This window comes from Lutjanus erythropterus, chromosome 9 (assembly GCF_056507025.1).
Source record: "Lutjanus erythropterus isolate fLutEry1 chromosome 9, fLutEry1.hap2, whole genome shotgun sequence".
Taxonomy (NCBI): Eukaryota; Metazoa; Chordata; class Actinopteri; order Lutjaniformes; family Lutjanidae; genus Lutjanus; species Lutjanus erythropterus.
The window spans coordinates 19535873-19560000 of NC_139325.1; the positions used below are offsets into that span (position 1 = coordinate 19535873).

The following is a 24128-nucleotide window of genomic DNA, read 5'->3' on the forward strand; positions in this document are numbered from 1 at the left end:
ACTGTTATACAGTGTTGGAGCAGCCTGCAGTGTAAATATTACTAACATTATTTCCTTATTACCCTGGTTTTATATTCTACAGGGGTAAAATTATGCATATATATGTATGGGTGGTGTGTGTGTAAGCAGGCCCAAGCCATTTCAGCCTTCAGACAAAAACAAAGCCAAAATACAGCCCTGCAATTACATTGCGTGAATGGCTAATAGAATTCACAGAATAAAAGCAGTTTTTTTTTTTTGAAAACATGAATGTGATGAATATGAAAAGGTCCGTGTCAGATTCCCTATAAAAGACATTTATTTTTACCCCTCTTGTCTCTCTTTCCATCTCTCTGATATGTGGCTGATTTATTTATCCTACTGGAACACTGCTGCAAAAATGAATCAGGTAAAAAAGTCTGAGTATATTTCTAGGGAACAATTTAGAAAATTGCACGATTTTGATCCTTTTATCTGAATAAACACATTCTCGCCATGTTACAATCCAGCTTGTTTGCACACAAACACAAAAAAGAGGACTTTTAAGAAGTAAAAACCTTCTCCACCAACAATTTAACATATGAAAATACATAATTTATCTTCACATTTGAAGATTTGCAGCTGTTTTTGTGTGCATAAATGTGTCTTCTGCAGCCAGACAAACCCAAAGACCACACAGCTCATCACATCAGGAAGAAAAATCCAGCAGCTTTGAGAATGAATCTATTTCCCCACAGTGGATGGAATTTGCACTCAAAAATCAAAGAAACACTGCAAATATATTAACTTTTAACACTGTGCATATCACTATTCAACCAAACATCAGTGTGGAGCAGCTCCAGGTTTGGGTGTCTGGATGTCATCACAGATTGGTTCAGGCTGTTGGGATTTGGGAGATTCATGTTCACAAGTATTGATTAAATTGCCTGATAGGTCGTGGGAGTGTCGATATTCTGCTTCAGGGGAAATTTTGCACTCTGAATGAACTGCCATCTAACTTAAAATCACATCATGTCAAACACCTTTAAGGCTACCTGCCTTTAACTGTGCTTGAGCAATACCAAAAAAAAAAAAAAAGCGGACCAGCGTAGCGCAGAGGACTGTGATGTTTTGGGAAATGGGAGCTTTCCCCAGCAAACCCAGACGCAGCCCCTCTTAAATAGCCAACGTTTTTTTTACATTTTGCCACTAAGAAAAGTTTATATATCAGTTTACAAAGTTATTAAAGGTTTTATTTTATTTTCAGCTGGTGGAGAGCAACATCGTCCCATCTGTAAGTCTGGAAAGCAGCGTTAAACCGCAGATAAACGCAGCAACGTGTGAGGGGAAAGGGGGCACAAAGTTGGCACCTTCACCAGACTCCCTCTGCTTTTGCTTTAACTTGACTTTCATCCACACGTAAAAACTTCCCAACCGCCCTCAGGAGATCGAGATGAACATACGCCTTACCTGTTGGTCCCTCAATGCCATCGGCGTAGATCTGAACAGTCAAAATCAAGAGAAAGGCGCAGGTGTTCATCGTGTAGCTGTTTTAGTCCACTTTAAATGTGCAGGAGAAATCATTTCATTCACTCCGTGCGGTCCGGGCGCGTAAGTAGTCGAGCTGAGCCCATCTACTCTCCCAGTTGTGACTGAGAGGAGTTTCAGAGACACTGAGGGAGACAGGGCAGAGCTAGTTCTGCAAACTGACGTCAGGGTAAACAGTTCAGGGAAAGAGATTTCTTTCTCAAGCCCACTTTCCTTCCCAGCAGCCACTTCTCGGGCACAAAGTATGAGCCGGGCGCCTCCAAGTGGCCGCCGGCAGCAGCGGCAGTGTGGTGATCAAACGTCGGCCAAGCAAAACCCCAGACTGGGTGTGTGTGACTTCATATACTGCTATCTCTGTGGGGACCGGCAGGAGTTCACGGCGTTGAGAGGGAGGTGCAGTGAAAACCAGAATCAGGTTTAAGTTTTGGATTAAAGGCATGTAGTTATGATGGTTAAAGGGACATTTCACCCTACAGTCAAAAATACATACTGTTTCTCTTACCTGCAGTGCTGTGTATCTGTCTTGACAGTTTTGGTGTGAGCTGCAGAGTTTTGGAGATATAGGCAGTAGAGATGAACGCCTTCTCTCAAATAAAATGGAACTAGATGACTCTTGATCTGTGGTGCTCAAAGTGCCCAAAAGTAGGAGAGACTGGAGGCCAATGTTTTTTTTTTACATAAGCATATATGTATATGTGCACTAATTAATAATACAGTTGATATATTTTCACTAATAAGTATAAGATTGTAATATTAAATGCAGTGTAAGAAGACAAGTACTACAATTGTCTCCATTGGTGGGGGTTATTGTAACAGCTGCTGGAAACAAATGTGACACCAAAAATATAAGTCATATTAACCCTGTATTTAAAAAAAAGCACACCTTAAAGTAATCATATTATTGTGTTCTCAAAGCTATGTAGAAAGCATGATCTTGTTCATGCACTAACGGAACCTAAATACATGATTTACGTACAGTAAACCTTACTGTGTTGTGTTGTCAGTGACTATTTTCACAGCCTTCAGCTGGAGGCCAAGTCTTATAAACTTCAACAGCATATTTACTTTGAAGACATATCAGTAAATTCAGCACAGTGAGCAAAAAGCAAGGTGAATAAAAGCAAGCGAATAAATGTTAAAACCAATGATTCATATTCAATTTATTTTTGCAGTGTGCTCTTGAATTAATTATGTAGGGACAAAAAAATTGTTCACTGGTCACATTATGAGGACTCATCCTCCATTTTGGGACAGAATCCTCATCCCCACAATACATTTTTGGATTCAGATTTGGTTTTCTTTGAGGTTAGAGAGAGTTGGGCATGCAATAAGGCTAAGGGTAACTATCCAGGGAATGAATATATAAGTCAATGCAGTGTCCCTTTAAGACAGGGGGTTTCAAAGTCTTGAGACTGTAGGCCTCCCTTCACCACTCTTGGGTTACTTGATCAGTTTCATTCAATTCCTGGATGCCGAGGATCAGTTTGATCTCATAGACACTCAATTATTGAGCCAAGATAGCCCAGTTAAACCTAACTTCAGACTAAACCAAATACATAAAACAAGGCATTTTTTAGTTTCTGACTGTGGGAAAACGGTAACATTCCCCCAAACTACAATATATGGACTATCTCTTTGACCCGATCACACATATTTAGTTTATTCTATGTGATCTCCCTCCCTAAAAACACAAGGTCATTGCAGGACTAGTTGCAATGTAATGTAATGCGATATGTAATGGCGTGGCAGCCTACCAAGTGAAATTCCAGACTTTATTTTAAATGTCTCCAACACTTTTTGAAGATGCTGTGGCACTTTACCTCGCCGGGATGTCACATGCAGCATCCCTACTAAGATTGGGTTGTTGCAGGAACATTGCTGCAACGTAACATTTTAATTTTAATGTTGCACCAATTTTGCTACAACATAATGTTTTAAATGTAATGTTGCAATGATGTCACTGCAACGCAATGTTTTAAGTGTAATGTTGCGAAACATTGCTGAAATGCAAAATTTTAGGTGTAATGTTGCAGGAACACTGTTACATTATAAATGAATGAATGTCACAATCACAACATTGTAGCAACATGCTGTGTCTGTAGGGATGTTTGGTAAAATGTCATGTTTTAGCAACATTGCAGCAATGTCACTACAAAGTACAAGAAACTTGATGAAGAGGATGTTGAACAGGCTTTGCTAAAGTATCACAGAATTCCTGTTATGTTGTAACATTTCAACTATGTAGCAGCAACGTAACTCATGGTAGCGTTTTAACTGTAATGTTATTGTAAGATTGCCAACGTCACAATCATAATAATACAACATACATAACAACATACAAACATAATAATGTTGCAGGGACATCCTGTGTTTTCACAACTAACGTAATATTTCTTCACTTCCATTCACTGAGCCTCCCCTGACACTGTTTGGACCCCCCACTTTGAAAACCTCTGCTCTAAGTGACAAAAACAAGTGTCTGTGTGTGTCTGTGTAGACAGGGACAAGGTGCTGATGTCTCTCTCTGCTTTTTCATCCATTGGACTAAATTTTAATGAGACGTTCCTTAATCTCCACTGCCCAGCAGCTCCTAACAACAGCTGTCACCATGCAGCCAGGAGCACAGGTACAGGATTATCAGTCTGACTACAACAGGTTGAGAAAAGACTCATTATTTAAGCCAGCTGCAGCCCTCACAGACCATACACTTGAATTTTAACACCTGTCATTTTCACATTAAACAATCACATAGTCATCCACACATTTTAAAATCACAGCAGCTGTCTGATGTCTAATTATTCCAGCTACACATAACCCTCACTGTTTCCACATATCAGCTGCCATTTTACTGCTGAGGTTAGTCATATATTCACACACAACAGACAAGTAAGCATGCAGTCACATCTACTTATGGCAGGTGCAAAGCATACATCTTCATAAATCATGTTGCATGCATTGAATTTGCATTTGATGAGGTTACATGTTCAGCTGGTGGTGTGTGTTGGGGAGTACTCGAAAAAAATCATTCTTGGATTTAATTTAAAGGTGTGGTCAGTGATTTTTTTTTACATTTGCTAATACAGTAATATGAAGCCTAATCAGCAGGCAGGACACATAACCTTTGACCCCACATCCTGCCAAACAATGGGATGTCACTGTTTGACATGACAGGCTAGCTGCTTGCTAAAATGGATGACACTAAAAGTCAGTGGAGAATATCCAAAGTCAGATGTTTGGGAGGATTCTGGTGTCCTTAAAGACCATGAGAATAACATTGTCACTGGCTTTGCTGCTTTTAAAAAGCTTCAAAAAGTATTAGCTTTCGATAGCCACAAGCTAGGCACATTGTTGTGAGGTCTAATTCACAGGAGGGTGCAGATTTGACTTAGAGATAATTGCGGGTAACCAGTCGGTTCTGGTTCTCAGATTTGCTGGTGCAGGCGGGGACAGGTTTGCAAAACTTGAACCGTGCAGGATTCTAACATAACCCTGCCCCCTTTCCCAACCACCTCCCCTTCACTTTGTCCTGCGCATGAGCACGAATGCTACCTGTTGCGGATTGGGACTGAGCCACTTTGTTTAGTTACAGAGCCAAGGCTGAGGACAAACAGTTTGTTTTTTCTCAACACACACACGGAACAGACAGCTAACAGACCGTGAGGAAATTATCACTGAATTTGACAAAAAAGCATATTGGATTAGAACTGCTGACCCCACTTTTAATGCATAAACTAAAATGTTGACATGATGTCTAGAAAGACTTGAAAAGACACTGTGACTTGGACACATTTTAATACTTGTCACAGTCCCAAATTGCATGTTTAAAAGCATTAAAATTGTGTATTAGATTATGAGTTATTGGGCATTAGTCATGTGCTGCAAGGTGCCCTCTCGTATATATATCCACAACATTACCTAGACTACTCCAAGGTTCACCTGAAATTAAACATCTTGCACAAGTGCTGATGCTGCAGCTGCTGATCTGTATGAACCATGCTGGTGTGAAAACATGGCTGGGCTGACACGTTCAGCTGTGGCTCCAGGAATCCCAATTGGATCAAGATGCCATTATGCAGCCTATTCATCATTCATTTTGTTGTCGTGTGTGAACATTAAAGCTGTGGATTAAATTAAAGGGGGGCAACAGACGCACTGAAGGTTTCCAACACGAGTGCACATCTCAGTCTCTAATGTTGTTAGCCCCGAATGACAGATGAACGATGGATTGCTCAGCAAATTACTTAATTTAACTAAAGGAGCACAGCGTATGTCAAGCCAACACCTGTAATTACACCTGCTTGATGCATGGCAGCCATTTTGCTCCCCGGTATTCAAGGCACAGAGTAGTAATTTATTTAAACTAGGGTGTATTTTGGCCCGAATTTGTTCAACTGCATGATAGTTTAATTTGCAGCAAACCTAACAGGATGTTGCAAAATACTGTTCACACATCCAACAACAGGACAGGCGTCAACAGGGAGGCTGACAGCTGCACGATGATGAAAGTCATTTTATCAGCTGCCAATCATGACCCCTCAAAAACAAGTACATCTGCACCGACAGTGTTGTGCATGAATTTATAATAACATACCATTACAGTTCTGAGGGAAGTTGTCAAAGGCTGGCTATCAAACTATCACTGTCTATCACACGGTCTTGGCATGCAAAATGGTGCTTCAGAAATAAATGAATTACTGCTTCTACACACTGCTGTCTGTGAGCTAAGACTCTGAAGCAGGGCCACACACCAAACAACACCACAAAAGTTCAATCATCTGTCAAATATAAAATTATTGTTTGACATCAGTGATTGTCAGGGGTAGAAGTAACTAATTACAACTACTCACGTTAATATAATTAAGTAATTTTTGTGGGTACTTGTACTTATTCAAGTCTAATTTTACTCTTAAGTTTGCACTGCACATGATGCTGAACAGTATATAGACACTGTATCGATATCTTATTACACCGCTTTGTTCAACAGTAATTAGTCATGACATTAGCCTAATATCAGACTGAACTGTCAACTCACTATACTTCATTTGAGATATAATCCTCCTCTCCCCTCCCCTCTCATTTGTCTATTTTTTCTTTTTGTTTATTTTCTCTTCCTGAAATAAAGACTGCAGTGTAGGAAGGAGGAGGAGGAGAAAAGGGAAAAAAGACAAAAAGAAAAACATGTTGGAATCAGTACGATTTTTGTGGGAATGGTATTTTTTGCATTTAATTCTCAATATGAAAAAATATATGTTGACATAAAAATGGTGATAATCTTATTTTCCCCTGGGATTAGTACCAAACAGGAAAGGTCTGCATGTGTAGAACGTGACTTGTGGGCTGGACTATCCATGTTTCATCATATCATCTTTGGCATGATGAGGGGATGCTGTGACACATTTCACTTTTATCAAAATTTTCCTGTGATTTGAGAATTGCTCTTGATCGTACAACATTTCCATAATACCTTGAATACTTGTCCTGCCCTTGTTCTGGTTTTCAACCTCGCAAAAACCTTGTTTGGATGATAAAGGATCCTGACTTAATATGAAGATCATTATACTGTGATATAACATAAATGTTGTCTTTTCCTGCTTTTAAAGGCTGCATTACAGAAAGGTCATTTTCTGAATTTACCAGACTGTTCTATTATTTGCTTTTACCCACTTGGTCATTATATGCACATTACTGATGATCATTTATCAAAAATGTCATTGAATTAATGTGAATGTGTGAAATGTGAAAGCACAGACAGTCTTCTCTAATATATCAAAAATTTCGTGTTACATGATTTTATCACTGTTGCCCTATTACACTATATAATATACAGTTCTTCACTACTTCTCAATCATAGCTCACTATTGAGTACAATAATTTGAATTAATAGCCAAACTTTGTGAACGGGCCAATGAAAACCATGACACACAGATTAAAAAACAAAGCATGCACAGGTTTGGAGAGGTGACCGTGGCCAAAACAGCGCACAAGTAATTTAGACTGAAGATTTGGAGAAACAGAAACCCGCTTTGATTTACTGTAAAGTAAAGTAACTAATGATCTGAGTAGTTTTTGAGAAGAATATCCTGTAATTTTAGGTAAGTATTTTTTAACACCAGTAGATTTATTTGTATCTGTGTAGTATTTCAGTAGTGTAACAGTACCTGTACTAGTACAACATGAGTACAGATGTTCAGTACTCTTTCCACCACTGTCCAACGTACTTGTAAGGCAAACAAACAGAGCAGCAGTTTTCTCCCCTGTGTGATTTACTGCTGGATTAACTTCTATTTTTACAAATGGACCAAAGTAGCAGGTATTCACATCAGAGGTTAGCTGAGCCTGACTGTAAGAAAGATGAAGAGATAAATGAAACATCATCAAAAAATGACTCAGAAGAAAGATAAATAAGAAAGTATTGACTATCTGTACTGTGAACTACAGCATTGTTCAGTTCTCATCAACAACGGTTAAGTTAGCTCTGAAACACAGGCGTCTGGTAAAATATCAAACATAAAGGTTTTATTTAAAATGTGTTCATTGTCATTTTGGACCATCAGTGTCCTTTCTATCATACTCCCATGTGCATAACATATTTTTCTATTTTCTATTTTATTTTGATGATGAAAAGAAAGGGAAAAGTAAATGAACAAGATTACGTATTTAGAGCACATGTCAGTAAACAGCACCAAGTTTAAAGCAACAGTACGTCAACAGTCACAATACTTACCTTACATATATACATAATTTTCACTGTCGAAATTTAAGAATAGTCTATTCTTCAGACAGTGAGTGTCCGGTGCATAAATGTCAGGCAGGGCTTAGGCATCATAACAAGGGCTTAAATACAAGACTGTGAGAAATATTTCACAAAATCAAAATTATATGAAATTCAACACACTCACAAATACATATTTTCAATTACAAATACTTTTAGAAATCAGTTATAAAATTCTTAAGAAATATTCGTCAGAAATACCTGAAAAAGTTGCCAACTACTATTATATAAGGTAAATATTACATTTATAGACATTTGAAAGGCATCTTAAAATTTAGAAATACTTACTGTAACACACACCTGGTTTCTATTAATGCTATATACAACAGACAAGAGGGCTGCAACTAACAGGTATTTTCATTATCAATTAAACTGCTTTCTTTTTCCTCAATTACTGGTTTCTGTTCTCTAAAAATCTGAAAAATTGCAATTTCCCAGAGCCCAAAGTGACGCATTGCAAAATATTGCTAATTTAGTTCGACCAAAAAACCAACCAAACACAAATATATGACCAAGAAAACCAGCAAGTATTCACATTTTGAGGAGCTGGGACCAGTTGCTTCTCGCATTTTTGCCTGTACAATGGCATAAATGATTCATCAATTATCAAATTTTTTGCCAGTTAATGTTCTGTCAGTTGACTAATCATTTTAATCCTTTTAACTCTACTGTGTTTTGAGTTGATAGAATGTTATGTTATAGTTAAAATAATTTGAAGTGGGGTTGCTTGAGGTTCATGTCCACAGTGTATTAGAGCCACTGACACACCAACATGGAAGCTAAGCAATGTGCCACTGTGGACAGGGTCAGCAACAAAACATATTTTAGCCACTTCAAAAAAGTCTCATTAAAATGAATCAGTATTAGTTTAAGTGTATACTACATTTAGGATATTTTCATTACTTTACCTTGCCATTAAACAGAGTTTTCCAACAGGAAACTGCCATTATATGAGCCAAATGTCGCTCTCTTCTGCTCCCTTTACTCCTTTTAGTTCGTTTGTGTTATTGTGTCACTTCCGTGAATCCGAACTAACCGTTTAAAACACCAAAGTCACACAATAAGACAAACAAACTAATCAGTCGAGGCAGTGGTGGACCATCAACTCCCATGTTCTGGGAGGTAAAATTTCGCCTATAGTCTGATTAGTTTAAAGAGTGCGATATTTGGCATATAAAACAGTGTTTTCCTGTCTGAAAAGGCTGTCTGATGGCAAAGTAAAGCAGTGAAAATGTTCTAAATATAGCGTACACTTAAACTGATACTGATTTTTTTTAGGTGGAGCTTTTTTCAGTGGTTAAAATACATGTTGCTGCTGACCCCGTCTGCAGCAGTTTATTGCTTTGCTTCCTACACTTGCCTCCTTCATGTTAACTGTAACTATCATTTACTGAAGGTAATACACTGACTATAGATAAGTACTTCCCACAACTCCACTTCAAATAATCCTAAATATCCCATAAACTTACTCACAACCCCAATGCAAGAACAAATCTGTGCCTGTAACGCGGCTGTAGTAACCACAACTGAGGTAACCACATTAAATATTTAAGAATAGAAGAAAAAAAGTAGTTTGACAGAGATAAGTTGTTGTTGTTCTTGTTTGTTTGTTTGTTTGTTTTATCTTTTCTGCGTTTAGTCTTCAGGGCTCAGGCACATTCCCTCATTTAGTCCAGCTTCCCTTTGGGATTGTCTCTCCCACTCACTTACTTTTATGTTTCTTTGATGCCTTTCTTCCTATAACCACCGTTTCAATGTCATGAAAGCCGCCTGTCTCCTCTGCTTCCTCACTTCTAAGGTGAGGGTCTTCTTCAAACTGAACGGTCCTCTTTCCAGGCTCTTTGTGTTTCCCTGGGGCATCTTCTTTCTCCACGCCCTCCTCTCTGAGCATGTGAAGCTTCTCCTGGTCTCCTGTCTCACTCTGCCCGTGCTCCCTCTCCAGGCCGTCCCTGTCCGTCCTGCCAGTTCTGACATCACGATGCTGGCCAGAAGAGGCAGAGGAATGGGTGAAGAGCTGAGGGTTGACAGTGAGCTGAGCGTAAGGTGCTGCAGATAAACCAGCAACAGAGAGAGGCTGGATCACTGGGCTCAGCAAGTTGTGGGTTTGTTTTTTTGATGGGTCGTGACGTTGAGGTCGTAGGTGTTTCAAGGATTTTATTTTGTAGGAGGTGCTTTTGTCAGAGCCTGGCTTCCTCTGGTCCTCCAAAATTTCATCCATTGCTGAGAAAAAACAGGACATTAGTTCAAAAAACCCGCTGGAGTATCACTGTGTGCACTGCATGATGCCTTCAGCAGCTTTCTCACCATAAACATTGCTGTGGATTTTGTTCTCTTCATCCTGGCTGCGCTTCAGGTCGAGAGCCTGCTTCACCGAGTCTAAAAGCCCGAACATCTTACACAGGGAATTAAGTATGACGGCATCTGACAAAACAAAAACATCACAAATCGGCTTGTTCACATCAAATCACTTTTTAAAAAATCTATGGGTCTCATGCACGAATCATTCATATGAACAGATGTGATCTTAAATTGTTGTGTGTGTGAACAGTTTTGTGGTATTCAGCAATACTTTCGTATTTCCTCTTTGTTCTTAGGTAAGACCCTAGACCACACATAAGCCTGTGTGGTGAAATATTAATAATAAAGAGAAAGCCATTTCATTTATGAAAGCACAGAAGAAAAATGTCATACAAGTATTTACTGATTTATTAATCATTTTAGACTTAAATCCAAGACAATGAACGAACTGGCTGCATCTGCTGCCGCTACAGAGAAACTTTGCCAGTCATACTCCAGTGTTCACATCATAAAATTTTTTTGCGGTCCTTTGGTGACATTTGCTCTACTTCTCCTTTCTATTTTTTGTTAAGTTACACGTCACCTGTCAAATGTCAGTGCCTTATTAGTTTGTGGTTTGCACAGTCTGCTGCCCTTATATGGATTTATTGGGACATTTCTATATTTCTATATGCTATATGCACATGCATCTCATTTAAGATCAAACTCGTTTCATCAACATGCTCAGGTGGGTAAGAAAAGACTTGGCCGTCAGTACACATTTCATGAATCCAGTTACTACTTTGTTTAACAACAAATATAAGAGTAAAATTAAAAAAAAAACATTCATGCATAAAGCCCAGTGTTCATTTCTTCTTTTCTCAAATCAGATTTATCTGTGGGAGCCTTTACTGAAAGATATTTTTAAATATTGATCAGGGGTGGAGGGCGAACTAAGAGCTGTTACTTCTGTAAAAGTACTAATACAACACTGTAAAAATATTAGTGTCATGTAAGTCCTGGATTGAAAGTGTGACTTAAGTAAAAGTATGCAAATGAACTTTAAATATAAAAGTGCTCAATGCAGAAAAAGGTCCTCTGTGACTGTTATACCATTATATATCATATAATTAGATTATCATTGCTCATGCATTGATGTAAAGGTAGGATGTGTACTTAGTTGTTTCACCACTGAACTGATTTCCATTTTTTAACCTGATTGAATTGACTGAATTTAAAGTATTGCAGTGGTTAGCCGGGTCTGTGAAAGCTCACCTGTCTCCTGCAGGTTGGCCTTCTCACTGCGAAGCTCCACACCTTTAAGAGTGGCTAACAGTTCAGTCTGGAGACTGGACAGGACCTCCCCCATTAGCCCAGAGTCTGCCACACCCTTCCACAGGCTCAACACTCCATCTAGAGAAGGTCGGTCAGGTGGGACATTATTATGATGAGTGGAGAATTCTGTGCATGTATGTGTTTGTCTTTTCATTTAAAAATGACAAAGTGCCACAGAAAAAATAAGAGGAAGTGGGAGTATGGGCATGATTATGATGAGGTGATTTTGTTCCTGTGTGAGTTGTGGATAGTTGGATAGAAAAAGAGATTCAGTGGGAGGAAAAGTAAAATAAATAAGAAATGTGGGATAAATGAGATGGAGTACGGAGGCAGGGAAATGTGTGGAAGTGAGATCTGAGGAGAGTTAAAGAATTGAAATAGAGCAATAAATTGAGGAAGGGGAACACAGGAAGAAGTGTCAGGGTTGGAGAAACAATGAAAAAAGATATAAGGAGATAGAAGAAATGAGAGATGTGCTGCACTCGGAGAGACGATGTTAAATGGGAAAGAGGGACTCTTAGAAATGAAGATGTTAACTAGAACCATGAAGGGTTCTTCGGCTTGTCCCCATAGGAGAACGCTTTTTGGTTCCTGGTAGAACATGTTATAAAGCCCTTTCAGAGAGTTCTACAAAAAAAATGTGTCACACCAAGACACATCTGTGAAAGGTTTCACCGAGAACCCCTTATGAGAGGTTCTAGAGAGAACCCTTCTATTGTTTAATGGTTACATCTAAAACCCTCTCTGGGGCTACAGTCCAGGACCTATCCACCTTCTGGTTTAACAACAACCCACCAAGGGGGTTCTACTGAGAATCTTTTTACATATCAAGGATTTTATCTAGAAGCCACTAAGGAGGTTCTACCATGAATCCTTTCATATTAAAATGATTTCATCTAGAACCCACCCAGTGGTCCCACTGAGAGCCTTTTCATTTTCCCAGGTTTTGTCAAGAACCCACCCAAGGGGTTCCACCAGGGACTCCTTACTATTCCAAGGGTTCAATCTAGAACCCACCCGGGGGGTTCTACTGAGAACGAAAGACTTCCTCAGGGATTTCAACAATCCTTGCAGGACTTTCTTCCAAAAAGAGTTCTTTGGATGAAAGAGGTTCTAAATGGAACCCTTTCTGCAAAAAGGGGTTCTTCAGAATCAAATTGTCCTGGGTAGAACTTCAGGGAGAACCCTTTTGGAACCCTTATTTCTCAGAGTGCTGGAAAGAGAGGGAAAATGGGTTAGAAAAGAGGTTCTAAGAGGTGAGAAAGGAGGACAGGGCAGATTGGGGGAGGCTGAAAAATAACTCAGGATCTGTATAAAACTGAGCAAAATAGAAGTTGGGTATATTAGAGTGATAAAACGTCAGAAGTGCTTGATATCTTATCTTTTAAGAAATGCATCCCCTTTAACGCTTCCTTAAATGTCTGTCAAGATAAATGCAATATGCCAACGGAAAATATTCCAAATCCCATTTACAGCTATCTGAAGCTAAGTTCATCTATCTCTCCGTGTCGGGAATGTACACTAATGGAAAGAAACACATCTCAGGAGATAGAGGAGTATAGCTACAGGCTGAGTACGTTTACTGAGAGTTGTCAATTTGTTTTAAGCCCCGCGACAAGCAATATCGCCTGTGCAGTGAGGCGCCGCAATTTGCCATTCACTCAAAAGATCACTCGAGGCAGTGTTAGCGATTGTGGTCCAGCTGGAACAATGCCTAATCAGGTCACCTTTAAAAGCTCTTAAATCAAAGCTCAGGTCCCCGCAAGAAAAAGACACACTTAGAAATGTCAGCTGGTAATATAAGAGGACATGACTCTGTGCTGCCAGTGGTCAGCAACTTTTTAAAGCCAATCTGCAGGAAAGGGAGAACATCCCACAAGTGCAGATTCACAGGCTCATCAGGTCGATGTATCAGAGGTGTCAAGCAGAGGCACGACACAAGGGAATGACGTTCCTGCAGGTAGGCTGATGTTTACTTTCACAGCTGTCATTGTTTTTCTGTTGTTTTTCTTAATTGTTTAAGCAATGATGGTTGAAATTTGAATGCTGATATTGGAGGGTTTCGGCAGGTTTCAGCATATACATGTATAAATTCAGCAATTTGTAAAGGACTAATATGTAACAATTGCACATCCAAAATGAGTACTGCAGTACAAATAGCGAGTTGGAGCCAGAGACTGTGTACTAAATAGGTTGAAATCATATTTTATATTTGATCTATGGTGGAAGCGTGTTGTTTTCCCTGCCCCCGCCTCTCCAGACTCTCAGGCAGGGTGCAGGAAAGCTACGAGTGCAAGACGATGCAACTGTAATTGACAATAATAAGCAACTGCGAGTCCTACACTGTAAGTTGATGAGCTGTTTATGACTGTCAGTTGTCTGTCAATGTAAAGCCCACTACACCAAAAAATATATACTTCAAAATATGTCACATGACACAGTGAGGTGTCAATGGAGTTGGATTACTCACTTTTATTTTGTTCTTAAAGAAAATCATACTTAGGGTGCCCTGGTAGTTCAGTTGGTAGAGTGTGAGCACACCCACGTACAGAGGCTATTCGTCTTCAGCAGCATGTCCTCCAAATAAAGTTTCCAAAGAAAGTATAAACAACCCCAAAACTATTCTTAAAAAAGAAAAAGATACTTAAACATTGGAAATCCACATACTCTCTCACAAAACTACAATGGAAAAATATGTCATTAACATGGAAAAGACAATTCATTAAAAGAACAAATTAGCTAAATTTGAAATCATACGGGGAGAAGTACAGCACTACAAGCACTGAGTGCAAAAAAAGCACAGTCTTTGGGAGGAGTGTTTTTGTTACTACAGTAGGACAGGTGGATAATAATGCCATCTACAGGACAGAACAACCGAGTGGTCAGAATCTAAAGGACTGTATTGCTGTTGAAGTTGTGGGTCTTTGTTTTGTTGATGTGGAAAGAGTATAATGACTAAACTGAGAAATTTAAATGAAATCGAATGTTGAATCTTTTCCTCATCAGTTAATTTTTTATCCATCAAGGGTACGATGTTTCTCATTAAGGGCTGCCTCCTTCAAAGGACACGACTGATGAATGCATGGCCTCTGCAGGACTGGAGGTCAGTGGGCTGAATCTGTGCCTCCTCCCATATGAAAAAGGACACTTTCCAAATTTACCGCCAGGACATTGCCCTTGATCAAGTGACAAAGTTTTAATACCAGAAGTAAACATTACTTCCAGGGTTTACAGTGTAGGTTATAACATATATAACATCACTTGATAGTCAAAATGGTAACATTTTAACAGCGGTCATTAATAAATGGTAACTTGAAGTTAACGAAACTTAACTTAATACTTATTTCACTGTTAACAAACAATGAAAAGACATTTAATTATGTTAATCAATTACTAATAACGCTATAATTTTGTTCATTTCGTCTTTAGTTTGTGTGATGTGTATGTGTAATATGTTTGTGTAAATTAATTTACTTAGAAATTATATAACGCACCCTAGTGTATAAGAGACAGTCACAATTACATTCTGATTAAATTAGTAAACTAACAGCTTATTAACAATTGATATACGATATTAGTATTTGTTGATGATTGCCAATTGATTTGTAAACCTTTAAGAAACCATAACACTTTGTTAATGGTTAATAGATCATTTGTAAACCATCTAGAAATGTTACTTGGATGACTGTTGCAACTGCTGGTTATAATATCTTACATAATTACATGTGCAACTCATGTATATTACATGTTAACTTGCATAACTAACGTACTTGTTTTAACGCAAAGATGATCTTTTCGTAAACTTACCCAAGTAGTTTTGTTACCTAAACCTAACCAAGTAGATTCTGCGCCTTTATTTTGAAAGTATTCTTGGATGCTGCATATTTCTTATCACACCTGACCAAGCTACTGAATTAGACAAGATGGGGTAAGAATAAATTAATAAAAGTACATAAACAAAATTGTTTTGACGGCCACAATAAAGCTGCAACTGATGTTTATAAAACTTTACAATTGCTTAATACATGGTACAATACTTTTTCTCCATACCCACTCTTCCTCATCCTGTTCAAGCTGTTTAACAAGCATCTGTATATCCTCATATTTACCAGGTGTGTCAGCCCTCTTTCTCTTCACAGCGTGTCCATTGGCTGTTGTGGGATTTACAGTCCGGGCTGGACCAGGGCTCCACTCTGCTGCTGTGCTGAACTTCTCCTCCAGAGGCTCCTCCACCTCTGCTGCATCTTGTACGACCTCCCCTGACATAACCACAAAAAGGTACATACTGTAAACAGAGTCCATAAACATCTCATGTTACCACCGAATGTGAGTTGGCTGAGGCAAAGATGCTCTATAACAGAAGATGACACATTACAAGCTGCATCAGTGGTATGAAATAGTATACACTTCCTGTCTCCTAAGTGGGCGCCACCAGGGCTCATACACAGGCTCATTCAGGCCTGTGCAGCGGGTATAAAATGTGACAGTAGATAATTTATTACTTACCTGTCTGTGTCCTTTACAAAAGAAAAGACAAATAAAACTTGTTCAGTGTTCGGCAAGTTGCTAGTTAGTCAGCTACTTTTTGCTTATTACTCTTTTTACCTCACTTATTACTTGTCATCAGAATAAATTAGTTACATTGCTCATTATATCGCTATTTATCTTTTGTACCTTGTTTGCAGCTTCGTGCTTCAAAGTTGAACTGCTGATCCAGTGAACTGTTAACACCGATGTCGGCTGTGATGGAAACAAATTCGGCCTCTCTGAGTGTGGCCTTCGAACTAGATTCCATCACCACAGATTCACACTCAAGGAGCTAAACAAACTCAAAATAAAGTCGATACTTTCACCTGTGGAAAGTATGCCACCCTCTCTCTCCCTCATTCTCCATTCTTCATTTAGTTTTTTGCAGCTGACACAGCCACTGCCCTGACCTGCCACGCATACATGCCATCATGAGATACAGTCTACAGGGGTCAAAAAGTAACTCAGTGGCTCAGAGGTACTTGGATTAGTACCTGTAATCTCATTACTGTTTGGGAAATTGTAATCCCTAACTGTATCACTACACTACATATTTCTGGTAAAGTAATAATACAGTAATAGCCCAACACGGTTCCTGTTATTACAGCCTACTGCTGTACAAATGGCAGCAATTTCAACTCTAATGCATTGCTGATGGACTATTGACTGTCCATGTCAAAACAATACACCACTAGATACAGTATACATTTAGAGTCTGCACCTTATTTTGCAGCTCATTTTTATTTTCTAGCTTAATATGCTTAGTATTGTCACGGACCATCTTTGGAAGTAAGGATGTCAAAAGTATTGAAGTATTGGTACTTTTTCAATACTGCATGTTTAAGACAATACAATATCCATTACATATAATATAAAAAATACCAAATCTATTGAAAAGATACTCAAAGTGCTCATTTGAGACCTCCATTCATTGTCCAGCCTGCAATTTGGCCTGCAGCAAACACAGTTAGTGTTCAATGACTTTTTCCATGACAGCATTGTTTTTTCCTATGGCATAGAGTAAGTTTTTTTAATACCTGTATTGTATCAAAACTCAAAATTCTGATATAGTGACAACTCTATTTGAATGAGATATTGGTGATGCCAGATCTTGAGACAAGTCTCGAGTAAAGCTCATATTCTCCTGATTTGTCTGTCTGGAAAATGCCATTTTAGTTTCAGAATGTTTAAAGATACGTGGCTTGTGAAAAATGGGTCCACTATTTACTTTGGTAAACATGAACAGAAAATGACTGAAGTGAAGTGCACAGTCTCCTTTTAAACCCATGTCTGGCAGAGGGAAAACTGTCCCAACAATTTTTTCCTAGATTTTTTCTAGCTCTTAAATCAGAGGTTCTCAAAGTTTTGATGACTGAGTGCCAATCTAGGGAGCCAACAGATGACTGAGGGCCGTACAGGAAAACCCATGAACTTGTGACATGATTTGTGATTGGTCTCATAACTGGCATTTAAGTTTAAATTCCTTGAGTTGAATTTCACCTGTTTGCTGATACGTCAGATCTCTCTGTCTGTCCCCTGAGGTCTGACAAAGCAGGCTAAGAGTTGATCTATTGCTCCTGAAGCTTTCTCAACCAGACAGCATTTTTCCATGGTGGCTTTTCCATCTCACTTCCACATTAATTTTCCGACTTGTCCACTGAAATACAGCACTAACATTGACAGAACATAATTCCCGGGACACCCGCCATCCAATCAGCAGCTTTCTGCAAGTTGTCATTCCTAATCTGGCAGACATTTGTTAGGGGTGCAGCTTGATGCAGCAGTCATGTAGTTTATTAAATATAGGCTATTAAAAGTGTGTATTGAAATTGAAGTGCATGAATTTAATGTCACGTTCAGGGGCCACACACAATTTTTCTGAGTCGCACTGCCCTAAATATTACTTTCTGTGCAGTGAATGCTCAGTAAGAAAAATTGTGCATCATTAATGATATATGACTGCTCTTAATGTTAATGTTCCTAATTCCTTATGTGTTGGAAATGACTATTCTTGTTTCACAATTGCAGATACAGTAAATTACATCCAGGTGGCTTCAAAAGTTTTTGCCTACATTATCTCAGAGGTATAAAACAAAACAGCAGCTGAAGCATATGTGAGAGAAAAAAACATCAAACTGTAAACGCCAGCTAAAATCTACCTGTCAGGGGAGGCACCTGTCCTCCAAGAGAGTCCAGAGCGAGACACGACGGGCTCGGCTGCACTAAGCTCCCTGGAGGAAGCCGTGTGCTGTTGATCAGCACATCAAATTTAGTACTGCGGCAGGTGTTGCTGCACACAGTGTCGTGCTGGTAGAAATCTATCTGGCCAGAGTCCATCATTTTCCTGCGTAGGGAGAAGGAGCAGGTTAGAAAAAAAAAAACACTACAAAAATCAAAGAAAATATTTTTGTTGCACAGCTGCAGAGGGGTGTTTAAGTATGGATTAGATTTGTTGAACAATCCCAATAGCTTGACACAAAGCCCATTGATCTGACCTCTGGAGGAATAAAGATGAAGAGAGCAGATATTGGCCATTGAGTTGGTATATTGACTCACTGTAACACCAAGAACAAGTGCAAACATGATAAAGGGGTGAGAAGTATCACTCAGCAGCTTGCTTGCGTGTTATTTGATCCTGCTATCATAATAATGCTGCTTACCAACTGCCTCTGGAATGTACTGGCAAACGCCAACACAGACAGACTCGATGCAAGTGCAAATTATATGACTGAGATACGCCGTTGACTGCGTCAGACTGAGGTGTTGTCTGACACTTCCCAATGCAACGAGGACTCTATTAAAGGTCATTTAGATTTACAGCTAGCATGCACATGTCTTCCCAGCAGGTATGAGAAAGAGGACAGACAGACAAATGTTGGTATTTCAATAAATGTACCTGAGCATTACCCCTCCCAGTCTGATGGCTCTTTTCCAGTCCTTCAGAGTGGCTTTCCCTGCCAGGTGTACAAACTGCTTAGGACTGATGAGCTGGTCATTGAACTGTGACAGAAGAAGACAACACAATGTTTATGAATACTAGGGCTGGGAATGATCATTTTTGCAACAATACTTTCACTGAAAAACATTACAACAATTTGACGTGTCGCGTCTGTGCCAAACAAACATGTTTTCTTACATGTGGAGAACAAGAGCCATCTCTGCAGCACTACAGTTCTTCATTATAATGCTATTTTGTCACACATTTTTCCTTTAGCAAAATATTGCAGCTCCTGTGATTTGGATACCACACTTGGCCATATTGCACTTTTGATTATATTTTGATTAACTGTGATGCTGTCATATTGTAAGTGGTGTGAAGAACATGACATATGCCGGTAAAGATTTGAGGATAGTCACGTCTGGTCATTCTATATAATTGATAAATTAATAATAATCCACTTACTTTGACACATCTGACATTGATTCCAGGGCAGACAAACTTCTTAAACAGCAGAACAGCTCTGCTGTCTCCACAGGTGATGGGGTAGCCATACTCGACCTCCTCGCCTTCTGCTTTACTGTCCTCTAAAGATTACAAGACAAAAACATTAACCCTCACAGAAACGCTGTGGAATTTTAGGTAACACTTTATTTGAAGAGTCATTACGTGAGTCTGTACAAATATTTAGTGTCATTTGGTCAGTTATGTCATTTTAAATGCAAAAATGACATTGTTTGTGATGTCTTTGTTATGACAACTTGACATTAATTAAGCCAAGCCAGGTCTTTGTTTTCCTCAGCAGACAGTGGCCTTATAAGATTTAATGACATCTTTATGACAGATCATGACATTATTCATGACACTGTTACAAATGCACTTAACTGTCTAATAAAACTTAATGACATCTTTATGACAAGTCCAAAATCTACCATTTTATTTGAGGTGAAGGAAAATAGTCATGCGACATTCATGGTGGTCTCATAATGAACAGTGTCAAAAACAGCCACATACGACAGTTTAATGTAATGTTAAAACATGAAGCTCAACAGTTTCTTTAAGTCTGACAATATCAAGTTGTCATGACAAAGACATTGAGAGGTTATGTTGTCTTGGTTTATGTATAGTTGTCATAATAAAGACATTTTTGTCTCAGTAATGCCAGGTTGTCCTAACAATAACTTCTCAAACAATGCCAACTTTATATTAAAATGACATAACTGACCAAATGATATTTATTAATAATGGTCATTAACATTCATAAAAACATGTTTATGACATGGGTATAGTTTCATTCATTCATTCATTCATTAGTGCACATAATACATTCATTGCATTAAATAAGTTATTGATCTGACATTCCTTCGAGTCCATTGTGTGAAGGGAAATGTCTCTGTCTCACATACCATGATGTGTCTCTATGGCCAAGACTGTAGTACCGGAGTCAGCGATGTCATCATTTACCCTGCAGAGGGCGACAGAACCTCACATTTAACAGAATAATCATTTCATGCAAACTGAGAGTTGAACAGTTCTGAATTTAAAAGCAAAATATATGTAAATAACAATAAAAACATGTCAGACCTTTTTTTAAATACAAGTGCTTTTCTTTTTCTCCCTTCCCTTACTGTTGTATTCTTTGCCTTAAGGCTGCATTAAACTGATTATTAACAGCATTAATGTTGAATAATGTCAAAAGAACTGTATAATATGAGCAAGAAGCCTAGGGGAAAAATTCTTTATCTCGCAGAAAATCTGTTTATACATTTATACAAATCTGTCTGCATATTTACATTTGCTTCTTTATTTTGTCACACAGCAAATGCAAAACATCTCTTAGCCCTTTAATGATAAAAAGCCGTGTTACCCGTGCAGGATGGGCTGCAGGTGTAGGATGACCTGAGTCTTATGGTTGTTGCCACTGGACTCCCCTTCCTCTTCCTTCACCGTCATTAGATCCCCTGAAGACACAATGACCTCAGCACCCGCCATCACCCCTCCCCACCGATCTGCACGCAGAGAGGGCCGAGCACGCATGTTAACATCCAGATCACACACACGCATGCACTGATGCTATTTAATGCACACACAAGTCAATGAAAGCCTCCCCCAGCACACTTTTCTGGCATGCAACTGTCATAGAAATGAATCAATGCTGGGTTTAACATAACATAATCCTCACACAGACAGGCCTCACTATACTGCTGTTGAGAAAGTGCATGAATATCCTCGATGATTTGACAAAATGTTCACTAAAAACAGAGTTATAAGGCCTGAAATGTAAGAATGTTGCAGCAATAGTCACAGTGGACATAAATGTTTCTTTTCACCTAATTGGAGAGAAACTCTCAAGTCGTATCCTATATCACTGCTGTGTTATTCAGCCTTGTTGCATTTAGGTCACTGACGCTTTTTATCTTTTTTTTTTTAACTACTTTTATCATACCAATAAAAGACCTGTTGAACAAATTCCATCTGCAGGAAATTTGTTACTATAGCTACAATGATTACTTGGTTATTTTATTAATTTGCAACTATTACATCTATTTATAACTATTTTGATAATCGATTAATAGTTTTGAGTTGTTTTTTAAGAAAAAAATATCAAAATCCTCTGATTTCAGCTTCTTAAATGTGACTATTTTCTGGTTTCTTCAGTCCTCTAGTACAGTAAACTGGATATTTTTGGTTTGTGGACAAAACAAGACATGCAAGGATGTCATCTTGGGCTTTTGTAAACACTGATCAACATTTTCTGGACCAAACAACTAATCGATTAATCGTGAAAGTGACTGACAGATTATAATGAAAAAAATCATTAGCTGCAGCCCAAGTTATATTAAGCAAATCTTTAAATTGTAGTTTACATCAGTCTCCACAGACAGTTATTTATGTAAGCTATGTATTATGTTGTCTTTCCAGTTCAACTTTTGAAAGGGTTACAGTTAAATTATAAAATGTACAGTAATTGCATGTCCATAATTACTGACTATATAGGTGTTGATAAATATACAGCACATACACACACTGGGTCAAATGTGAAAATGTAAAATGTTTCCTCCTTCGTGAACAATTACAGAAAAATAAATTGTATATTGTTGCTGCACTAATTCTAGTATGTTTGTGTCCATAATATTCTTTCTTACACAAGCAGCAGCTGAGCCTGCAGATACACTGGGCGACAACATAAAAAGCACAGAGAGAAATGGAAGACAAAATAAATTTTACAATGCCAAATTTGTAAAAACAGTGCAGCAATATAATAATCAGACTGGATCCAACAGGTGAAATGCTCTGTCAGACATGTTTAATTATCAGTTTAGTGAAAAACTATCAAATCATCTAAGTGCTGTGCTATGCAGCCTTGATGCATTTAGGTCACGACTTTTGCCACAAATATGACACCAATGAAGACCTGTTGAACGGATGTAATCTGCAGTGTTGCAGTGATTTTTGTTGCTTGTGCTACAACTAACGATTTTCAGTCTTGATTTGTCTACCGATTACTTAATTAATCGCTGAGTCTCTACAATGTCTAAAAAATGTGGAAAAGTCTTTATACTGCTCTTTTTGCCCAACCAACAACCCAAAACCATAAGACTCATTCACTCATGTACTCATTCACTTCATGCACTATTATAAATGACAAGCAAAATCAGCAAATCCTTACATTTAAGGCACTGACGAAAACAGTTGGAAACTAATTTCCTTGTTACAGCCCTAGTTGTTACCAAGTCATATTAAGCAAATCTTAAAAATCCAGTTGATATCAATATGGAGTCTATACTGTACAATTTCTGAAAAGGCTGCACTTAAATTATGTGTGTATACTAACTGCATGTCAACAATTACTGGCAATAGAGTCACTGACAATTATACAGCATATAAACAGGAACTGTCCACTTGACTATGCATGGACATGAGGAATTGAGAAAGAAAAACACATTTAAAATAAATAAATAAATAATAAATGCTCACTGCATTAATTCAAGTCTGATTCCGTCCATGATTCTTTCATATACAAGCAGCAGCTGAGGCGTTAGATAGACTGGACAACAGCATCAAAGCACAGTGAGAAATGGAGGAGAAATAAATTTACAAACTGTCTGTTAGGTGGTGGAGAAACACGACCTTTCAATTCAGTGAACAACAGCCTGCAATAATAAACTGATCAACATATTCTTCCACACTATATCAAGTAGCTCGTGGTGGTTTACCAACTCCTACACGAACAGTTGCGTGCCTGTCTCACCCTCCTTCACCCACTCAAACTGACGTCTGTTGGTGCGGCATCACGCACACCCCGGCCAACAACGGTGCGACGACGCACGGCTCCTGCTCCACGGAAGGTGCACAAAAGACCACCGGGTCCACAGTAAAACCGCGAAACACACTACCTGCTACTTTAGAGAAGATTGTCATAGTTTTACTCACCGTTTTACAGCAGGGGATAGTTCATCCTCGGTTGGTCGGAGAGGCAGGAGAGCATGCGCCGTGCTGCTCCGCTACACTTCCTGCAGTGAAGGCAGCATTTGCCTGAGAAGCATCTGTCCCGCTGTCACGAGAAGCGGTTAGTTCGCACGCAATGTGTAAATCGGTCAAACTGCTCTTATGTGCGAGTGCACGGCTTTGTTTGAGCACCTCTGAGACACAGCACTGCCTATGGTGAAAGATGTCAAGCTTCAGAGCCATGTTTACACTCCAAAACGAGTCTGGAAAATGTTTTTTAATGGACAGTTCCCTCGCGGTATGGTTTTAGGCACATAACATCAC

The 24128-nt window shown here is 38.8% G+C and overlaps 2 protein-coding genes across 4 annotated transcripts in view; both read right to left on the reverse strand.

The window, feature by feature from the left end:
* ptprub (protein tyrosine phosphatase receptor type Ub) overlaps positions 1–1659 on the reverse strand; it is a 231371-nt gene extending 229712 nt beyond the window's left edge. For all 3 annotated transcript variants that reach the window (XM_084726379.1, XM_084726378.1, XM_084726377.1), the window contains exon 1: positions 1429–1659. In XM_084726379.1, the coding sequence (XP_084582505.1) occupies positions 1429–1498 (70 nt within the window). In that variant the 5' untranslated portion in view covers positions 1499–1659. The remainder of the gene's footprint in view (positions 1–1428) is intronic.
* A 7991-nt stretch (positions 1660–9650) lies between these two features.
* The window catches only part of LOC146321290 (glucocorticoid modulatory element-binding protein 1-like), a 14595-nt gene continuing 117 nt past the window's right edge, over positions 9651–24128 (reverse strand). The window contains exons 1-10 of the mRNA XM_084726383.1: positions 23790–24128; positions 21223–21364; positions 20762–20820; positions 19821–19942; positions 19314–19417; positions 18577–18761; positions 16000–16149; positions 11831–11968; positions 10583–10699; positions 9651–10498 (exon numbers count right to left, since the gene is read on the reverse strand). The exon at positions 23790–24128 is cut by the window's right edge and continues 117 nt beyond it. Of these exons, the coding sequence (XP_084582509.1) occupies positions 9981–10498; positions 10583–10699; positions 11831–11968; positions 16000–16149; positions 18577–18761; positions 19314–19417; positions 19821–19942; positions 20762–20820; positions 21223–21347 (1518 nt within the window). The 5' untranslated portion in view covers positions 21348–21364; positions 23790–24128 and the 3' untranslated portion in view covers positions 9651–9980. The remainder of the gene's footprint in view (positions 10499–10582; positions 10700–11830; positions 11969–15999; positions 16150–18576; positions 18762–19313; positions 19418–19820; positions 19943–20761; positions 20821–21222; positions 21365–23789) is intronic.